At 41.3% G+C, this 17,504-nt stretch overlaps 2 protein-coding genes across 2 annotated transcripts in view; one reads left to right on the forward strand and one right to left on the reverse strand.

Annotated features, from left to right (window-relative positions):
- CMSS1 (cms1 ribosomal small subunit homolog) overlaps positions 1-17,504 on the forward strand; it is a 477,754-nt gene that overhangs the window by 421 nt on the left and 459,829 nt on the right. The gene's annotated exons all lie outside the window — the stretch shown is intronic.
- The window catches only part of FILIP1L (filamin A interacting protein 1 like), a 347,454-nt gene continuing 337,273 nt past the window's right edge, over positions 7,324-17,504 (reverse strand). Inside the window, exon 6 of the mRNA XM_045286232.1 lies at positions 7,324-9,332. Within this exon, the coding sequence (XP_045142167.1) occupies positions 9,078-9,332 (255 nt within the window). The 3' untranslated portion in view covers positions 7,324-9,077. The remainder of the gene's footprint in view (positions 9,333-17,504) is intronic.

Below are 17,504 nucleotides of genomic sequence, written 5' to 3' on the forward strand. Positions count from 1 at the left end.
CCGCCCCGCGGTCCTTGTCGCCTGCGCCGCACGTGAAACTGACAAGTCACATCTTCGCGCGGATCCTCCGGGTTGCCCGGCAGGAAGCATCTTTCCCCAAACTTTTCGTTCTTGAGCTTGACGACGAGTTTTCGTGAAGGGTCAGAATACAGTGTACTAGTGTCTGAACTCACTGCCATGGAGTCGATTCCGACTTCGAGTGAACCTCTGGGGAGGGGTCGAACTGCCCCTATGGGTTTCAGAGACTGTAACTTTATTGGAGTAGAAAGCCCCATCTTTTTCCCGCGATGCCGCTGACGGTTTCTTCAAACTTGGCGTTCGGCAGCCCAACAGGTAACCACTACGCCATGAGGCCTTCAATACTTAAGTTCAAATCGCTGCTGCAACACTGATACAGTGCCATCGCATTCGTACTTTTTGATATCTGCCTATTTCCTAAGGTGGGTGGGAAGGTAAACGGAAAGTGATCTGTGATACACTTCAGCATAGCATATTATTTAGCACATAATATGTGGACAGTAAATATTAGCTAATGTTTTTCATGCTCATAATTTGAAATAGTGCCAGAAAGGGGGTAAGAGTATTCGCTTATTCTACATGTGAGGAATATGAGACCCAAAGATGTCAAGCAGTTGGCCCATTCACATAACAAGTTACTGTCAAAAACACTGGACTCCAGGTAACAACACAGTCCACACATGATTTACTATGTGTACCCACTCTCAATGCAGTGAGCCTTGTATCAAGGATTGGAGTAGCATGAATTAACTTCCCACACAAGTCTGTCATTGAACTCCTTATGACCCATCAGGCTGAATATGCAATGATGCTGGTATCACTCTATATGATTTGCCTCTCTTCTCTGCCAAGTTGTACAATAAAGCCAAAGTCTAACTCATGTTTTCAGTGTTTACAAGCCCTGCACATAATAGACACTTGAGGCATATTTGCTGCAAACTTTAATTGAAATGAATTGTAAAACATCCATTAAAAACACCAAAATTCTATTTCAATTGGATTGCTTCCAAAATGGCTGACTTCAGGTACAAACTGAGCAGGTGTCATTTTATAAGATGTAGCCAATATAATCCATGCTTGAGAAAACTTATACACTTTAAAGTATTGCTCTTAGCAAATATCTATCTATCTGTAGCCACAACCCCCCCACCCCCTGTCACCTCCAGCACTGATAGTGGTCCATAGTTATTTTTACACTCCCCAACTCTGGTGCTGTGCTATAGTTTATGGACAGAAGCTCTTAAGGAAATAGTTGAATTACTCTTTAGTAGTAGTGGAAATAGCATTGAATTAGGGATCTTAATTCTTGAATTCTAGTCTTGGTTTTCTAATCTCCAGGTCAACAGTTTGAAACCACCAGCTGCTCCATGGGAGAAAGATGAGGCTAGTTTCTATTTCTGTAGAGAGTTACAGTCTCAGAAAGCCACCAGGGCAGTTCTGCCCTATAGGGTCAGTATGAGTTGGAATAGACTCTGTGGCAGTGAGTTTGTTTTTTAAAATTTTGAGTCTTGTCTCTGCCCCTGTGACTCAAATCCGAGGAAGAAAATCAGTGCATAGTATGTGCCAGATGTTTCCACAAATTCATAGCTTCCTTAAACAGTGTTACTTTCCTTTTGCCATGTAAGGAGCTGAGTGTTAAGTAATATTTTGGAAACATGGGAGAATAGCATTCAAAATGTGGATTGGAGCCAAAAGGAGGGGGTCTTAGATCATTCATTCATGAAGGAGGTTACCATTTGCTTTCCCTTACACTCCATTACCAAGTAGCGTTTCTAGGGGCTGTTGGGATGTGACTTGAGTCCCAGGGCTCAGGAGGAGCCTGCAGATACAGATTTGGCAATGACTGACACATACATGGTTTACTTGCAAAGCAGAACTTCTTAGCAATTTGTGATGCTCTTAACGCCCCACTTGTTTTGAAGAGGGCTTTTATGTGCTTCCATAGTCAATTCATTCTGATTCTTTGATGTCATCTCCTGTCAAATGTCGTAACTAGAGACCTGAAGTGTGCAGATATTTCTGTGTGCAATGATGGGGACAGGAGGGCTACAGACAATAATGCCAGCTAGTATTCTTACTATGTGTCAGATACTTTTGATTGCTTTACATGAACTAAAAGAAAAAACCAAACAACTCACCGCCATAGAGTTGATTCCGACTGACATAGGATAGGGAAGAACTGCTCGAGTACCGAGACTGTAATGGGAGTAGAAAGCCTCATTTTTCTGTCCAGGAGTGGCTGGTGATTTTGAACTGCCGTCCTTGCGGATTGCAGCCCAACATGTAACCACTATGCCCCCAGGAATGTAGCTCATTTAATCTCAAAAACATCATTTCCTAATTACTGTTAGCCCCATTTTATAGATGAGGATGTTGATTCTGTCAAGTCCTGTTGAAATGTCAGGTGGTTTGTCCAATGGAATTCACTTGGTAACTGGGGAAGCTTGGATTCATATGCAGGCATTTTCAAACCAGAGTTTGTGCACTTATATTTCTAGTAAATAACTTTTTGGATTATTAGTGGTAAAGGTATCTCTAGAATAATTCTTTTATCCATATACTGTACACCATTGTTATCAACTTGTATCTGTTAAAGCCCTTAGTCTCCCACTATTCTCATTCAAAGAACATTGGTCCTTCAGGTTCAAAGAAGCAGCTTTTGCCATTGGGCATTGAGAAGCACTTCTGCCACTAACCTACATGATTCTGGAGTGTGAGACTCCCATCCTGGATGCCTTCTTAATTTCTTTACAGAGTTATGTCATAGGAATGTCAAATGTCATGTGCCAAAATTCAACTATTACATTCATCCACCAAACCTGCCTTTTCCCCTGACTTCCTTATCTCCATACATTTAACCACGGACTACTCAATTTTACTTACAAAGGTCCTGATTTGTTCATCCATTAATTTCCTTTGCTCAGCACATTTGATCTCTCAAGTCCTGTTGACACTTCCTCTTTAATTTATCCTGAGTCCCTTTTTCTGGTTTTCTTTATTATTATCACCACCAGTGTGTATGTTATCATTCTTTTTTGCCTTACCACTGTAAGTAAACTCTGAGCGGGGCTCCTGTTTTCCATCTTGTAGCTCTGTGGATTATACCTTATTCAGCAACCAGCTGAATCCTGGTAAAGGAGATATCAGGCCTAGAGCCCAGTGGCCACAGAGTACTATTAGAGTACTTACTGTGGTTGGGCTTTACTAGATCTTCTGCCTGCTCCTTACTAGTGATCTTTGTTCAAGCCGCACAGCCTTCATTTTGTTCAAGCTCATTGCTGTTCCTTTTCCTATCTGTGCTGAACTTTTGCATCTTCAGTGACAGGTATGGTTATGCATTGGGCTACTAACTCATAGCAACCCTATCAGACTGGGTAGAACTGCCTCTGAGTTTTCAAGACTGAAACTCTTTGTGGAAGGAGCCATTACTTAATGCTAGCAGTTCAACCACCAGCTGCTCTGTTCTGCAGGAGAAAGTGGAGGCTTTGTACTCCAATCAAGAGTTACAGCCTCAGAAATCCACAGGGGGCAAGTCTCCACTGTGGGAATTAACTCAGTGCCTGATGGACAGCGATAGCAGCTCTTTTTTAATAGGAAGACCTCAGTTCATACATCACGTCTGATATGTGAGGTACTGCCTGGTAAGCCTGTTTAGACTAGCTGTGCACTTACACCATTATTTCATCACTTTCTTTTAATTATCTACAGAGCACTTAGTCGCCAGTTATATTTGTTCTTGTTAAGTTATTGTAATCTCTCCCAACTAGGCCACAAGTTCCATGCAGGCTTAGAGTTTGTCTTATTCTTTATTGTTTCCCCAGGGCCTGCAGTAGTGTCCCAGTACATAGAAGGTACTTCCAGACCAAACTCACTGCCGTCCTGTGAGTCAATGCTGATTCGTAGTGATGCCCCTGTGAGTTTCCAAGACTGTGACTGTGGGAGTAGAAAGCCCAGTCTTTCTCCGTGGAGCTGCTGGTGGTTTTGAACTGCCAACCATGAGGATCACAGCCTACTGCTTAACCACTATGCTACCAAGGCTCCTTTAAAAGATACTTATTAGCTATTAATTCATTAAATAATTGTTAGTAATTCACAGCCAGACCTAAGAAACCTCATCCTAGAAATTCCCCACCTGAAGAATCTTAATGTGTTGGGAGAATTGGTGGAAGCCTGCCCAGGCTTTGCATGTTGCTTTTCTCTTTCTAGAAATGCATTTGAAGTCTTTGTTGTACAGCAACCTCTATTTCCGTCTTATTGTAACCATATTTGGGTTTTGTTTGATAAATTGTGTTTTGAAAAGAACAGCAAACAAACTTGCCTTGTAAATGAATTCTTTGATACTGCTAAAATGAGCATTGTAGATATTTGGTTGTTGCTGTTGTAATATAACAGAGAAAGATGGGCCTTTCTACTCCCATAAAGAGTTCTTTTTCTCTCTCTCACTGTCATTGAGTCGATGCCCACTCATAGTGACCCTACCGGACAGGGTCGAACTGCCCCGTGAGTTTCTGAGACTGTCACTCTTTACAGGAGTAGAAAGACCCAGCAGAGTGGTTGGGTGTTTCAAGCTGCCGACCTTGAGATTAGCTGCCCCGATGCGTTAACCACTATGGCACCAGGGCACCTTTCTTGAGGAGTTATAGTCTTGAAAACTCACAGAGGCAGTTCTGTCCAATAGGGCTCGCTATGAGTCAGCTTTGACTCGATGGCAGTCTAAGTTTATATTTTATTTTTTTGTAATGTAGTTTTGTATTGCTTTCTTCCCATTGCATCAGCTTCCATAGCCTGTATTCCTGGAAATAATTAAGTGGAGGAACACCTTGTATCTTTCCTTTAAGCCTGAATAACTTTAATTCATAATTTTTTTCCTTTTCTCAGTCCAAAGTTAGACATATATAATCTTTCTATGTATAGGCAGCCATGCAGAACAAATACTGTGTTGCATTCTCTGTATATAAAATGTAGACTAAATACAGTGGATGCTGATAACACATAACAGAAGGTCAGCTTCAGGGCATGCAGTTTTCAAAATTATTTATTGAGTTCTCAAGCTTGACTTTATTTTATACAGCGTAAAGGAATCTGAGGAGAGGAAAACCCAACATAATCAGCTTACTTGGTAAGATTTATCCATTAAGCATGGGCACAAACAAAGATGTTCAATCAAATGGCAAATACTATTCTTAAAACATGTTCAAGGGCACAAACAGCAGCAGGATGGCTTTTATGGGGGGAAAGGAAACAGAGACAACTACATTTATCAGTCATGAGTCTAGACTTTAACATGGTAACAAATGGCCCAAAGCCAAACCTCTATGAGCCTAGTTTATTCTATACAATTCCCAGGAGTCTTGCAAGTGACTGAGTATTTCTTGACAACAGGTAAGAAAGTATAAAAGTACCAATTTGCACATCTTTCCCCAAATCCTATGTAAGTATGTCCTGATACAACTTTGAAAACCAAATGTCTGTGAATCTTGAATAATAGCATTCAGAAGTTTTCATGGCCTGGAGATATTTCCGCTCCTCCTCAGATTCCAAAGCTCCCCCTTGTGTTGTTTGTAGAGACTTTGAATTGTGCTTATCTGATGTTCTTTAGTTGAACACAAATCCATTCACAGATTTACACATCTTATCAAATATATCACATAAACTTGAAATAAAATTTCTTTGCTTTCATAGGATTTTTAAATTGCTAGTATTACTTACAAAAAGTCACTGATCGAGTCTTCCTGAAGAGCTTACTGAATTTTTTGTTAGTGTGGTTCACAGTAGGCCAGGATTCAGGCAGCTTTCTTTATGAAGGTCTGACAGCAAACATTTTAGGTTTTGCAGGTCAGGCTGTGTCTTTAACAACTACTCCGTCCTGTAATTATAGCATGAAAGCAGCCACAGGTGATATGTAGCGATTGCGTGTGGTTCTGTGCCAATAAAACTTTATTGGTGAACAATGAAAATTGAATTTAAATCAGTTGTCACATATCACCAAAGATTAATTCTTTAAAATACCCCCCTCAGTTATTTAAAGACGTGAAAACCAACTCACATACTTCCCTAGAAGATAAAGGGAGGGATTTGACCTGCAGGACCTTTGCAGCCCCTGCCAAAATTGGAAACACAACTGAGAGTCATTCCATCAGTGACTCTGTCACCAAAGCATAATTATCATTCATACATTAGCTGATTTGTTTTCCTATTTAAGTCAAGTACTTTTATTTCAAAAGGTTACAGAGAAATCAGTTCCTGATGTGTCTAGTGAAGCTAAATTAGTGTAGGGTTGGGAAAAGGGACAGCATAGAATAATCAAGCTATACATTTTATTTTCATTTATTTGGATTTTTATCAGCTTAATTTTTCTTTTTAGTGAATCCCTTCTAGAGTTATTAGCACAGCATCTTTTATTTTCATAGGTCTTCAGAGAAGCTACATTTCTACAGAAACAGGGCTACTCTCAGGAAGCAGGGATTTACACTTTCGCTTGTGGTGCAGGGCAAACCCCATTTTGTTGAACTTATAAAAGTAGTATTTCTGGTTGTTAGTTGTAGTCACACATTGCTTTACTAAGCATAGTTTGAGTTTACAATCCTTTTAAAATAGACCTTTGTTATTTTATAGAATTTCATCTTAATGGAATTCAAACTATATTACCATTTAAAACTATGTTTCTTCTATTTACATTAGAAGTATAGTTATCATACTGCTTTATTTTGGGAGATTGGGTGCAGTGATCATCCCCCCCCTATCCCCAAGCACCTGTTAAGATTTCCTGGGTGGGGGGTAAAAGGTTCAGCACTTGAAGAGTTGCCAGAAGATTGGCTATCTGAACCATCCTATGAGGAGGCCATGGAGACAGGCTGGACATCTAAAGACCACACCAAAAGAAAACCCAACCTCACTGCCATTGTGTTGCGTTCTGTGTCAGTCCGGGTTGACTAGAGAAGCAAATTCATATATGCTCATAGGTGGATAAGAATGCTGTATATAAAGAGTAATTGTATGTTAAGAAAACATACTAGCCCAGTCCAGATGAAGTCCATAAGTCCGATATTAGCCCATATATCTGATACCAATCTATATAGATTCCTCTTCAACTCTTGTAAAACATGCAATGACTACAAATGCACCCCTCGTAAGTTGACACCAGATTATGTAACTTCCACAACTCTTATTCACGGTGACCCTCCAGGAATTGCCCTTGTGGGTCTCTGAGACTGTACCTCGTCACTAGAGCAGAAAGCCTCATTCCTCCCTGAGGAGCGACTAGTGGTTTCAATCGGCTGACCTTGTGGTTAGCAGCCCATCATGTATCCTCTATAAGACCACTGCTCCAAAAAAGGTATACACATCTTGAAAATCCTGTGAGTGGTTCATGGGTGGCTGTGAGTCAGAATCAACACTTTTTATAGTGCTTTGTCTTTCTTTCCTGCTCTTCAGCATATTCTAACTTGAAAACATACTCTGCGGTCTCCTTAATTTCAAGTTTTGAAATCTCATATGTATATAACATGTTTGTGCTCCTCTTCAAGGTCAATCCTAATTTGGGAGGGGCATGGTTGGGACCAAAGGGCCCAATTCTTCCTCGCTCTCGCATCCTCCCTTCTCTGAGAATGTACTGAACACTAGCTCTATGTCAGGCACAGTGCTAGCACTCCACACATGTGCTTTTGCACCTGTGCCCGTCCCACTTCCCTCCAGATTGCCTCACTCTTGAATTGTTTTTGTGCTTTTATCACATTCATTTGCACTTCATTCCCTTCTTTTGCAGTTCATTCCCTTCTTCTTGCTCTCCTTTAACTTAACTTTTCCACATCTGGCTTTTAACTTACTCTTATAGCTGCCTTCCCCTTTGCCACTTGCCTGCTCAGGCTGTGACACAGTACCGCACGCTTTGGCTCTGCCCCAGCCTTCAGCTCCTCCTCCTCCTTTAAATTGGGGCGGGTATCTGGTTTGCAGTCCGAAGGCTAGCCCACAGCACCACTGAGCTCCTCAATAGGGTTGAGTATCTGTTTAGTGCATTGACCCGGGCTTGGCTAGTAGAGTGCTCCTCATCTGCTGGCTCCATCCCGGGACAGAGATGCAGGAACACGGCCTTGATCCTCTCAGATTCCTTCCATTGTCCTGTCTCGAGTTCTCGGTGCAGGAGCCCACAGGACATTCAGTCCTGCTCTTCATCTCACAGCCGTTTATCTCTGGTCCAGGCTGTGTGAAGTGTAAAACTCTTGTGTCATCAGTGCCTATTTGACTTAGAGCATCCTCGTGTTTCTCTGGCCACACTAAATTACATCTCTCTCTTGATTCAATGAAAAAGAGTTTTCAGGGTAATAAAGAGAAAAATTATTCTAACTTACTGATGGGATTATTTCCAGCCTTATAGATAGCTAGTTGGATTCAACATTCCTTAGTATGATACTTTTTCCCCCTTTCGTGTATGTGTGTATGTATGTTTTTAATTTTGCAGAACAATGATTCATATTCTGTGAAAGATATTAATATTGGCAGCCTTTGTCTCAACTACCGTGATGGTTATAGAAAGTAGCCTTGGCCATCTGAAATGGGTTTGCCCTAAAAATCTAGCAGGCTGATTCCACAGCCTGGTGAAAATAGGAGCTTAGCCTACTGGAACATTGGGACAGAACGTTGTGCCACGGGTCACTATGATCACTGCCCCAGTGATGCTCAAGTAGACGGTGAAAAGATATGTACAGCAGTTACGCATTTTGTTGTTTCTTTCGTCGGAGCTAAGAATTGCCACTTCCCCCCTCTCCCCTTTCTATGTTCACTAGACAACTCACAGACTGTTCTAGTGAATTCAGTCATATCTAAGACAGATTGGGTGGATTTGGTGAGGGGGGAGGAGATGTGCTTGTAAATGTGTATATGAGCGTGTGTGTGTGTGTGTGTGTGTGTATGTGTCTACACAAACATAGACGTCATAATTGTAGATGGGCTGCCCTTTCTGGATGATCTTCACCAGGCCCATCCAGCTGTGAATGAACCAACTGCCAGTTTGCTGCTTCACTGGGAGGCCTGGCCCTTCCTCGTTGGGCCTTTCATACTGGTCATTCCCTCACTCCAGGCTCTGCTGTTGGCGATTGTATCCAGATGGTGCATTGGCATGGCTTACCTTTTGCCTTCTCGTGTGGAGGACAGTGTTTGGAGGTAACAGTCTTTATGATGTGTAGCTTCCCCAAGCCAGCCTGGTGAACAGGCTCATCCAGAGGTCCTGCGGGAGTCACGGTAGAAAGTTGAGTGATGTTTGTAGATTTTGATTTAGGGATGCGTGCTGGGATTCTCTGCTTGCAGGCCTCCTTTATCTTGAATGAAACAGAAAGACAAAAGATAGTTAATGGTAGAGTTGGTGGAGAAGCACACATAATTCAGAATGTGGAGTCAGCTTGGAGGATTTGGTTTCTTTGAAAGCACTAGGTCCTTGGACACATAAAATGAAAGGTTATTAACCATAATTGACTGAAGAAAAGAAAATTCAGCAAAGCATTTCTGCAAACATGTGGATCACGTGCTGCATGTAAGATCCTTGGTAGTAGACAGTGAGAGACACAGCGATGAATAAGTATCATGTGTGCTTCTTTCCTTTTGGCTAGCAGGTATAGCTGGAGATAAAACAAAGCGCTGTGCCAAATTAAGCTCAAATTGCCACGACATTGCCAAACTGAAGTTAATTCCAATTGAGGGGCCTAAAAGAACTTTGGAGAAGAAAGTAGCACTTCATTTGGGTCTCCAAAGACTTCTAGGGTTGTAAACAGCAGGAATGAGGTAGGACATTCCTGGGTGAGGGAATACTTTTGGTAGAAAGAATGAGAAAGCTTTGGCAATAATCCTGAGGTAGGTACATTGCAGACATGGCTGAGAAACTGAGTTTCTTCCAAATAAATCATATTTTAGAGGAAGAATGGGAATAGAGACTGTAGCCAGATAGTGGAAGTTGCACTTGCTGTAAAGGCAGTACATGTGGGGCTTGGAGCTAGGGCGGGAGGGGACTATAGGTTGTCGGGGAGACATGTCCTGGAGGCAGAATGGTTGTGGTAATGTTTCTTCCCTGATTCCTAAGTGAATAAGAGAGGAATCTTGGGGAGCTTGAATGGTTTAGACTCGGAGGTTAGGTTGGTTAAGTGGGAAAGAGGGAAGACAGACCATATATACTCGAGTGTAAGTCGGCCCGAATATCAGCCGAGGCATCTAAATTTACCACAAAAATTGCATGAAAATGTGCTGATGATGAAACATACAACTTTCCTCTAGTTCTTTATTGCATCCCCTTTTCCCCCATCATGATCCCAGTTCTACCTTACAAATCCGACTGGACCGGAGGATGTACACTGGTACAGATAGGAACTGGAAACAGGGAATCCAAGATATATGATCCCTTCAGGACCAGTGGTGAGAGTGGCAATACTGGGAGGGTGGAGGGAGGGTGGGGTGGAAAGGGGGAACCGATTACAAGGATCTACATGTGACCTCCTCCCTGGGGGATGGACAGCAGAAAAGTGGGTGAAGGGAAGACATCGGACAGTGTAAGACATGACAAAACAATAATAATTTATAAATTATCAAGGGTTTGTGGGGGCCGAGAAGGGAGGGGAAAATGAGCTAATACCAAGGGCTCAAGTAGAAAGCAAATGTTTTGAGAGTGATGATGGCAACAAATGTACACATGTGCTTCACACAATGTATGTATGTATGTATGTTTAGATTGTGATAAGAGCTATAAGAGCCCCCATTAAAATGATTGGGAAAAAACAAAGACAAAAAAAGGAATGAAGAAAATGTTCTAAAACTGATTGTGGTGGTGATTGTACAGCTCTTCTAGATATACTTGAACTATTGAATTGTATGATATGTGAATTATATGCCAATAATACTGTGGAAAAAATGTGCTGAAAACTCGGCTTATACATAAGTATATAAGGTAGTTGAATTCATAGTCACGTAGAGATACGCTCTTATTTTCCTTTTTTAAAAAAGAATTGATTTTATTTTGTTGTTGAGAATATGCATAGCAAAATGCACCATTCAAAAAAAAAAACCCAAGCCAAAAAACCCACACACAATTCAAATTCCCGCATGTTGTGTCAAACTGAACAAGCATTTTCACCCTCCTCCTTTGAGCTGTTCCTCTTTGACATGAACTGCCCTTGAGCTTCCTGACCGATCTTTTCAGTTACTTTTGTCCCTTTGATCCCATCTACGTAGTTCATAAAAGACCTTAATTCTCAAGGCACGCTTTTTAAAAAAATTCGTTTAGTTTACTGTTTGATTTTAAGAAAATCTCCGGGGATATTGTTGATCTTGGTTTTAAGGTTTAAAGATTTTCTCAGGGCAGTGGTTTCTAGGGTCACAGCATCTCTGTAACTCTTGAAAGATTGGATTCTATGAGAATTTGAAATTTTCTTCTACAGTTCACCCCCTTTCCTGAGGATTCTTTTATAATATTCAGTTACCATCTAGTTCTTCTGGTCTCCTGGCAAAGGGAGAGTAGTTGTTCCCCGAGATGGAGAGTCACATACTCGATTTCCATCGCCTATTCCTGAGGTGCCTTTCCCTCTGTTGCTCCAGGTGACAGAATAGAAACGGCCTTGGACAGCCACTTACGAGCCTGTAAAATACCGGGCATTATGCAGCCAACTAGGAGACAGAACAGAAACACTAGACGTGTAATTGGGTCACTTAGCTGGATGCCTCATGAAATAACCATAAACTTCCAAACCAATGAATGGTCTTATTTTTATTTTTAAGGGGGGTGGTGGAAATTCTTGGGTACCAGTGCTTGTTGGTAAAGAGGTGGAATGAGAGTGCTCAGCTAACTAACTAGCTCTTTCCCATTGTAATTCAGAGTTGCTTCTTAATGTTTTAACTCCCTTTTGTGGCATCATTCTGTTCCTGTGGTGTGCTTATAAATGTAAGTGTTAAACAGTACATTGATACATCTCAGAATTCTGAACGGTTTTGATGGGGACCCATCTTACACTGTTTTATGTTCTTTAGAAATTGTGTTTTGGCAACAAATGTGCTTGACACAATGGATGGATGTATGGATTGTGATAAGAGTTGTACAAGCCCCCGATAAAATGAGTTTTTTAAAAAAGAAATTGTGTTTCACTTTTTATCGTCATGATAAGGTGCAGTAAAGTTCCTTTGTTTCAGTATTTTAACTTTCCCCAAAAGTTTCACTTTGTTTCACTTTTACAGAACAACCTAAATACACAGCGAGATAATCACTACATACCGTTGACTGGAAACATGGATCCTTTCATTAAGGATCCTTCCCGTAAACTGTATGGGAAACATGCCTTCTTTTGGTTCATTGTCTCAGTCTTCTGTGCACACAGGTGCTACCAGAGTGCATGTCTCACTGACATCTCTGTTGTGTTTGATCCTGAACATAGCAAATGACTTGTCAATCTTATGAGACCGATATTATTATTATAAGTGGTGTTCCTATCAACTGTAGTGCTAAAGTGCTGCTTCGACCTTTTTACCCTCAAAAAGGCAACAGTTTTTGTTACTGTAGTCGTAAAGCTCAGTGTTGTCAGTCAGGGTTTGGTGAGATGGACAGCCTCAGTGCTGATTGTGGAGATCCGTGGCAGACTTTATTAAGTTGATAATAAATAGATTTTGGTCTCTCCTAACAACGTGTCTGAAACACGTGAACGAAGTCTCACCATTCTTACCACTAAGAAGCTTCTGGCTCTACTTTTTTCAAGACAGATTTGTTTGTTCTTTGGGAAGTCCAAGATACTTTAAAATATTCTTCGCCAGCACCCAAATCCATATGCATTGATACTTCTTCAGTCCTCCGTATTCGGTATCGTTTGTATATGCATATGAGATGATTGAAAATACTCGAATTACCTTAGTCCTCAAAAAACCATCCTTACTTTGCAACACTGTAAAGAGGTCTTGTGGAGCAGATATATGTAATGTAATGTGTCTTTTGATGTCTTGACCGCTGCTTCCATAAGCATTGATTGTGGATCCAAGGAAGATTTAAGCCTTGAGAACTTCAGTTTTTTTCTCCATTTATCTATCATGATGTTATCCACTGGTTCAGTTTTAAGGATCTTGGTCTTCTTTACATGAGTTATAATCCATACCGAAGGCTGCAAACCTTGATCTTCATCAGCAAGTGCTTCAAGTCCTCCTCACTTTTAGCAAGTAAGGTTCCATTTGCATATCTCAGGTTGTTAATAAGCCTTCCCTCAATCCTGATGCAGCATTCTTCTTCATAAAATCTAGTGTCTCTGATGATTTTCTCAGCATACAGATTGGATAAGTATGGCAAAGTTTCCTAATTTTCAACCATGCCAAAGTGATTAATAGCTCCTAAAATCTGTTGAAAGGAGGGAGTCCTGGTGGTGTAGTGGTTTACCAGTTGGGCTGCTAACCACAATATCAACAGTTCAAAACCCCCAGTCCCACCAAGGAAGAAAGATGATGCTTTTTACGCCGGTAGAGTTACATTCTTGGGAATGCACACTCTGAGTTCGAATCCAATAGACTTGATGCCACGGAGTTTGGTTTTCGGTCTTTAAAATCTGTTAATAATTCAGTTTGCATGGAACACCGTATTGATGGGGTTTGTTTATTTTTAAGCAGCACAGGTACTGTGTTTTTGTGAAGACAGTGTGGTCTCCAAATTCTTGGTGTCCGATTGTTTCTAATCCTTGTTGTACCTTGGTTTTGGGGTGTACCTTGTTAACTTCAGCTTTCAGCGCGTAGTTTTTGCCCCTAGGTGGCAGCAAAGGCTGGCTTTTGCTTTTACTAGGCCAATGCTAAAAGGTCATTTCCAAATCTTTAAAAAATGATTTTTTTCCCCTTGCATGACTTTTATTCTTGGAAAATTTTCAGTATATGAGGTATGAGGCTTTAAAATTTGTCATCTCTTGGATCATTTTTATAGATCATTATGTCAAATAGCTCTAAGAAAGTTTTCCAAATTTGGAGTGCATTTTGTAAGAGGAATTTGCATATGGCTCTTTTAAGACCACACAGTGAATGTTCTACACAGACCTGGAAGCTTCTGGGTTTTATCAGAAAGCAGATGTCTTGGAGGAGAGTAAGTAACTTGGAAAAGCTCATTCACTGGAGGGCGGGGGTAGGGTGGTGAAAGATTAAAAAAAAAAAGTCGTTTGACTCGGTTCAACATGGAGATCGTTTTGGAATGGATCGCAAGTGTCCAGCGGATGCCAAGTTCTATGAGGGAGGGTCATCTGTTCTATCTATCTAGGGAGCTGTAGAGAGCAAAAGAGTAGATTCGCGCAATGTGTTTAGTAAATTCTAAAGGTGCTTTATTTGGTCCATGGGTTCTTAAAACAAAATGAGAGCAACAAAAATTTAGCAATCTATAAGACTCCCTAGGAGCAGTGGGTCACTGATGGCAATAGCTAAAAAGTAATTGAGAAAACTTCAACATGTCCACAATTGAACTAGAAATCTTAGTTTTCTAGCCTGCTTTTCTACTTGACCCTGTCCTCTTTCACATTCTCATGAAGCGGTTACACTCACTCACTGCCATCGAGTTGGTGCTAATGCATAGTGACCCCATAGGACAGGGTAGAACTGCCCTGGTGGATTTCTGAGACTGCTACTGTTAATAGGAGTGCAAAGCCCCATCTTTCTCCTGAGGAGCAGCTGGTGGTTTCAAACTGGGCACTCTGCAGGCCACTAGTAACCACTATGCCATCAGGGTTATCATGAGGGGCAGGCATGTGAAATTGAACATAAGAAAATCATCATTCGTGGGGAATTGATTGGATCCTAGTGAGGCAGATGGAGTGGAGATGTTTCCTTTTCTGCACATGAAACTAAGTGTCTGTGTGCTTTGAACTTTCTGTAACTGTTGACTGTGTTGTGTAGAAAAGTTGTGTTCCTGTGTTCCCTTGGGAGTGCTCCTGACTCCAGCGTGTGTGAGGCTCCAACTCAGACATTTTCTCTGAGAATCAGAGGACCAAGAAGACTCTTAGAGACCTGAGATCATTTTGAGTTTTGTGGTAATTGGGCAAGCATCAGGGACAATTCAGGGCCCCTAATTCCCTCAGGACGCAAACTCTGGAATGCTTAGTCAAGGCTATGTGCTATCAGAATGACATTGTTTTTGTACTTTTGTTTTTATCTGTGTTAGTGGAAAAGTACATAAGTCATAAGTCAAGATTCTGTGATGGAAAGAAGGAAATGCTAAACCAAAAAAAAATCTGAAGTATCACTGCCTCTTCTTTTGTCTTTTATATTGTTTGGCAAATCACTGCTATTTGGGGGTGGGGTGGGGGAAGGATTGGGGGTGGAGAGTGGAAGTAACAGCTCATGAATGTGGCAGACGGCCCAACGTTTCCTAGGCTCCTTTGACCGTTTTCTCCTCGCTTTCTCAGCACTTCCCCATTATATAGTAAAACTTTTATCACTTTTATTACAGTTTTATATGACAAAGTTCTTCAAAAGGAGCTCCATGGTTTCATTAGCTCATGCCCATTCACTTTCTGTGAGAGAGTACTGGGTTTTAAACTGAATGCTAGGCTGTGATTTATAGGAGAAAGTTGTCCGGTTTCTGAGGTAAGGGCCAGAGTAACTTGGTCCTCTACATTATAATGGAACATGGTTTCTTGGTCCTTCCCAATCACCTTCCAATTCCCTCTCTTACACCTGGAGCCCTGGTGGCAGTCCGAGAATAAACTTTAAAATACAGTTTTCACAATTCTTAAACCATTTGCTTTCAGACATGTAGTCACATAAACACGTGTTAGGAATCTATGGACCTTGAAGAGTTGTCCTTCTCTGTTTATTCCCTTGGTATACATCTGTCAGACTAGTGTTCTCTTTCCCTCACGCCTTCATTTGTATGTATCTGACATGTTTTACAACAGACTTACAGTGTTAGTAGCACTGACTAGCTGTGTGTCTTTGAGCAAGCCAGTGTTAGTAGAGCCAGGCTTCTTGGAGAATAGAGACACTGGGTCGGAAAGTTCCTGGCACATCCAAAGGGACAGATAATGTTTGCTTTCACCGATACCATCGCCATTATCCTCTTTGGTTTTCCCTTTCTATGTCTCCCTAAGATGCTGATTTTCATCATCATAAATCACCTCCTTTGATTGCCCTACTTTTCTTGTTTCCTGATGGATCCCTTCTATGTTCTCCTCAGGTGTGTGGCTAGCAGTAGGAGTAGAGACAGATGAATGAGTGGTGCTTGATTCCTGAGCTGTGTTTCTAACCATCTCTGCTCTGGAAAAGGACCCCTCAAGTACCATTTCCCTTCTTGTCTTATTGGTCTGCTGGCAATGAGGCATTCTTTTCAGAATCCATCCCCAAACGTGCATGGAACAGTTCTGCCAGATCACCTGTAAAGTCCTCTGACTGGTCATCCTATGAAAAGAGCAAAGGCACACTAGCCAGCTTTGGCCATCAAGCGAGTCACTAGTCATGTGAGCCTTGTCAGTGACCTCTGTGTGCCATGAGCCCTGGTGCCAAAGTGGTTACCCTGTGGTTGGATTTTGTTACTGTGTGCGACATAGGTCCTGACTAATGTAGGACAGCAATTCTAAAGCTGTACACACCCGAGACTGGTCAGGAAGCTTTTCAAAATGCAGATTCCCCGCATTGGGCTGTATAGTTCTGGAAAAATGCAGACTCCCCTATGATCTTGATGAAGGTGGGTAGGAGAAACACTGCTGCAGGGGTTTAAAAAATGATAACAGATTCTTGTTATTAAAAGATTTTAGCATTATAGGGTGGGAGGGGTAAAACATAATTAATTATAGCACAGGCAAAGCAAAGTACTATGATATATATATATATGAGGGGTTACCCCAAAAAGCCCCGGAATCCCCCAAAGCTATGTATTTAAATATTTTTACCAAACAACCATATCACCTTCAAAATCCTCCCCATTACACTTAACACATTAGTCAAATCTGCGATTCCATTCTTGGAAACTTTTTTTCAAACTCATCTGTTTGGATGGCTGACAGCATCCTCTTCATTTTTTTCTTCACCTCTTCTACAATTGTCAAATCATTGTCTTTTCATGTCCCTCTGCCTTCGCAGAAACAAAAAGAAGTCACACTGAGCGAGGTCAGGTAAGTAAGGTGCATAGAGCACGAGAGGCATGCTGTTTTTTATTTGCCAAAAACTGACACACTAAGATGGCTGAGTGAGCAGGTACATTTTGGTGGCACAACCATTCCCCATCTGCCACAAATCAGGCCTTTTTGGTCACACACTGTTTTGCAATCTTTTCAGAACCTCTAAATAGAAACATTGATTAACAGTCTGACCCGGTGGAACAAACTCCAAATGCACTGAGTCGACATTTTCATCCGCTCAGCAAGTTGACGGACGTCCAGAACAAGGTTTGTCATCAATCGACATTTTATCATTTCTTAAAACAAGAAAACCACTCACACATTTGAGTTTTTCCTGTAGCAATGTCCTTGTAAGTTGTGTTCAATATCAACAATTTCTGCTGCATTTATCCC

This window comes from Echinops telfairi, unplaced genomic scaffold (assembly GCF_000313985.2).
Source record: "Echinops telfairi isolate 266 unplaced genomic scaffold, ASM31398v2 ScPeMD7_6;HRSCAF=24_1, whole genome shotgun sequence".
NCBI classification, from domain to species: Eukaryota; Metazoa; Chordata; class Mammalia; order Afrosoricida; family Tenrecidae; genus Echinops; species Echinops telfairi.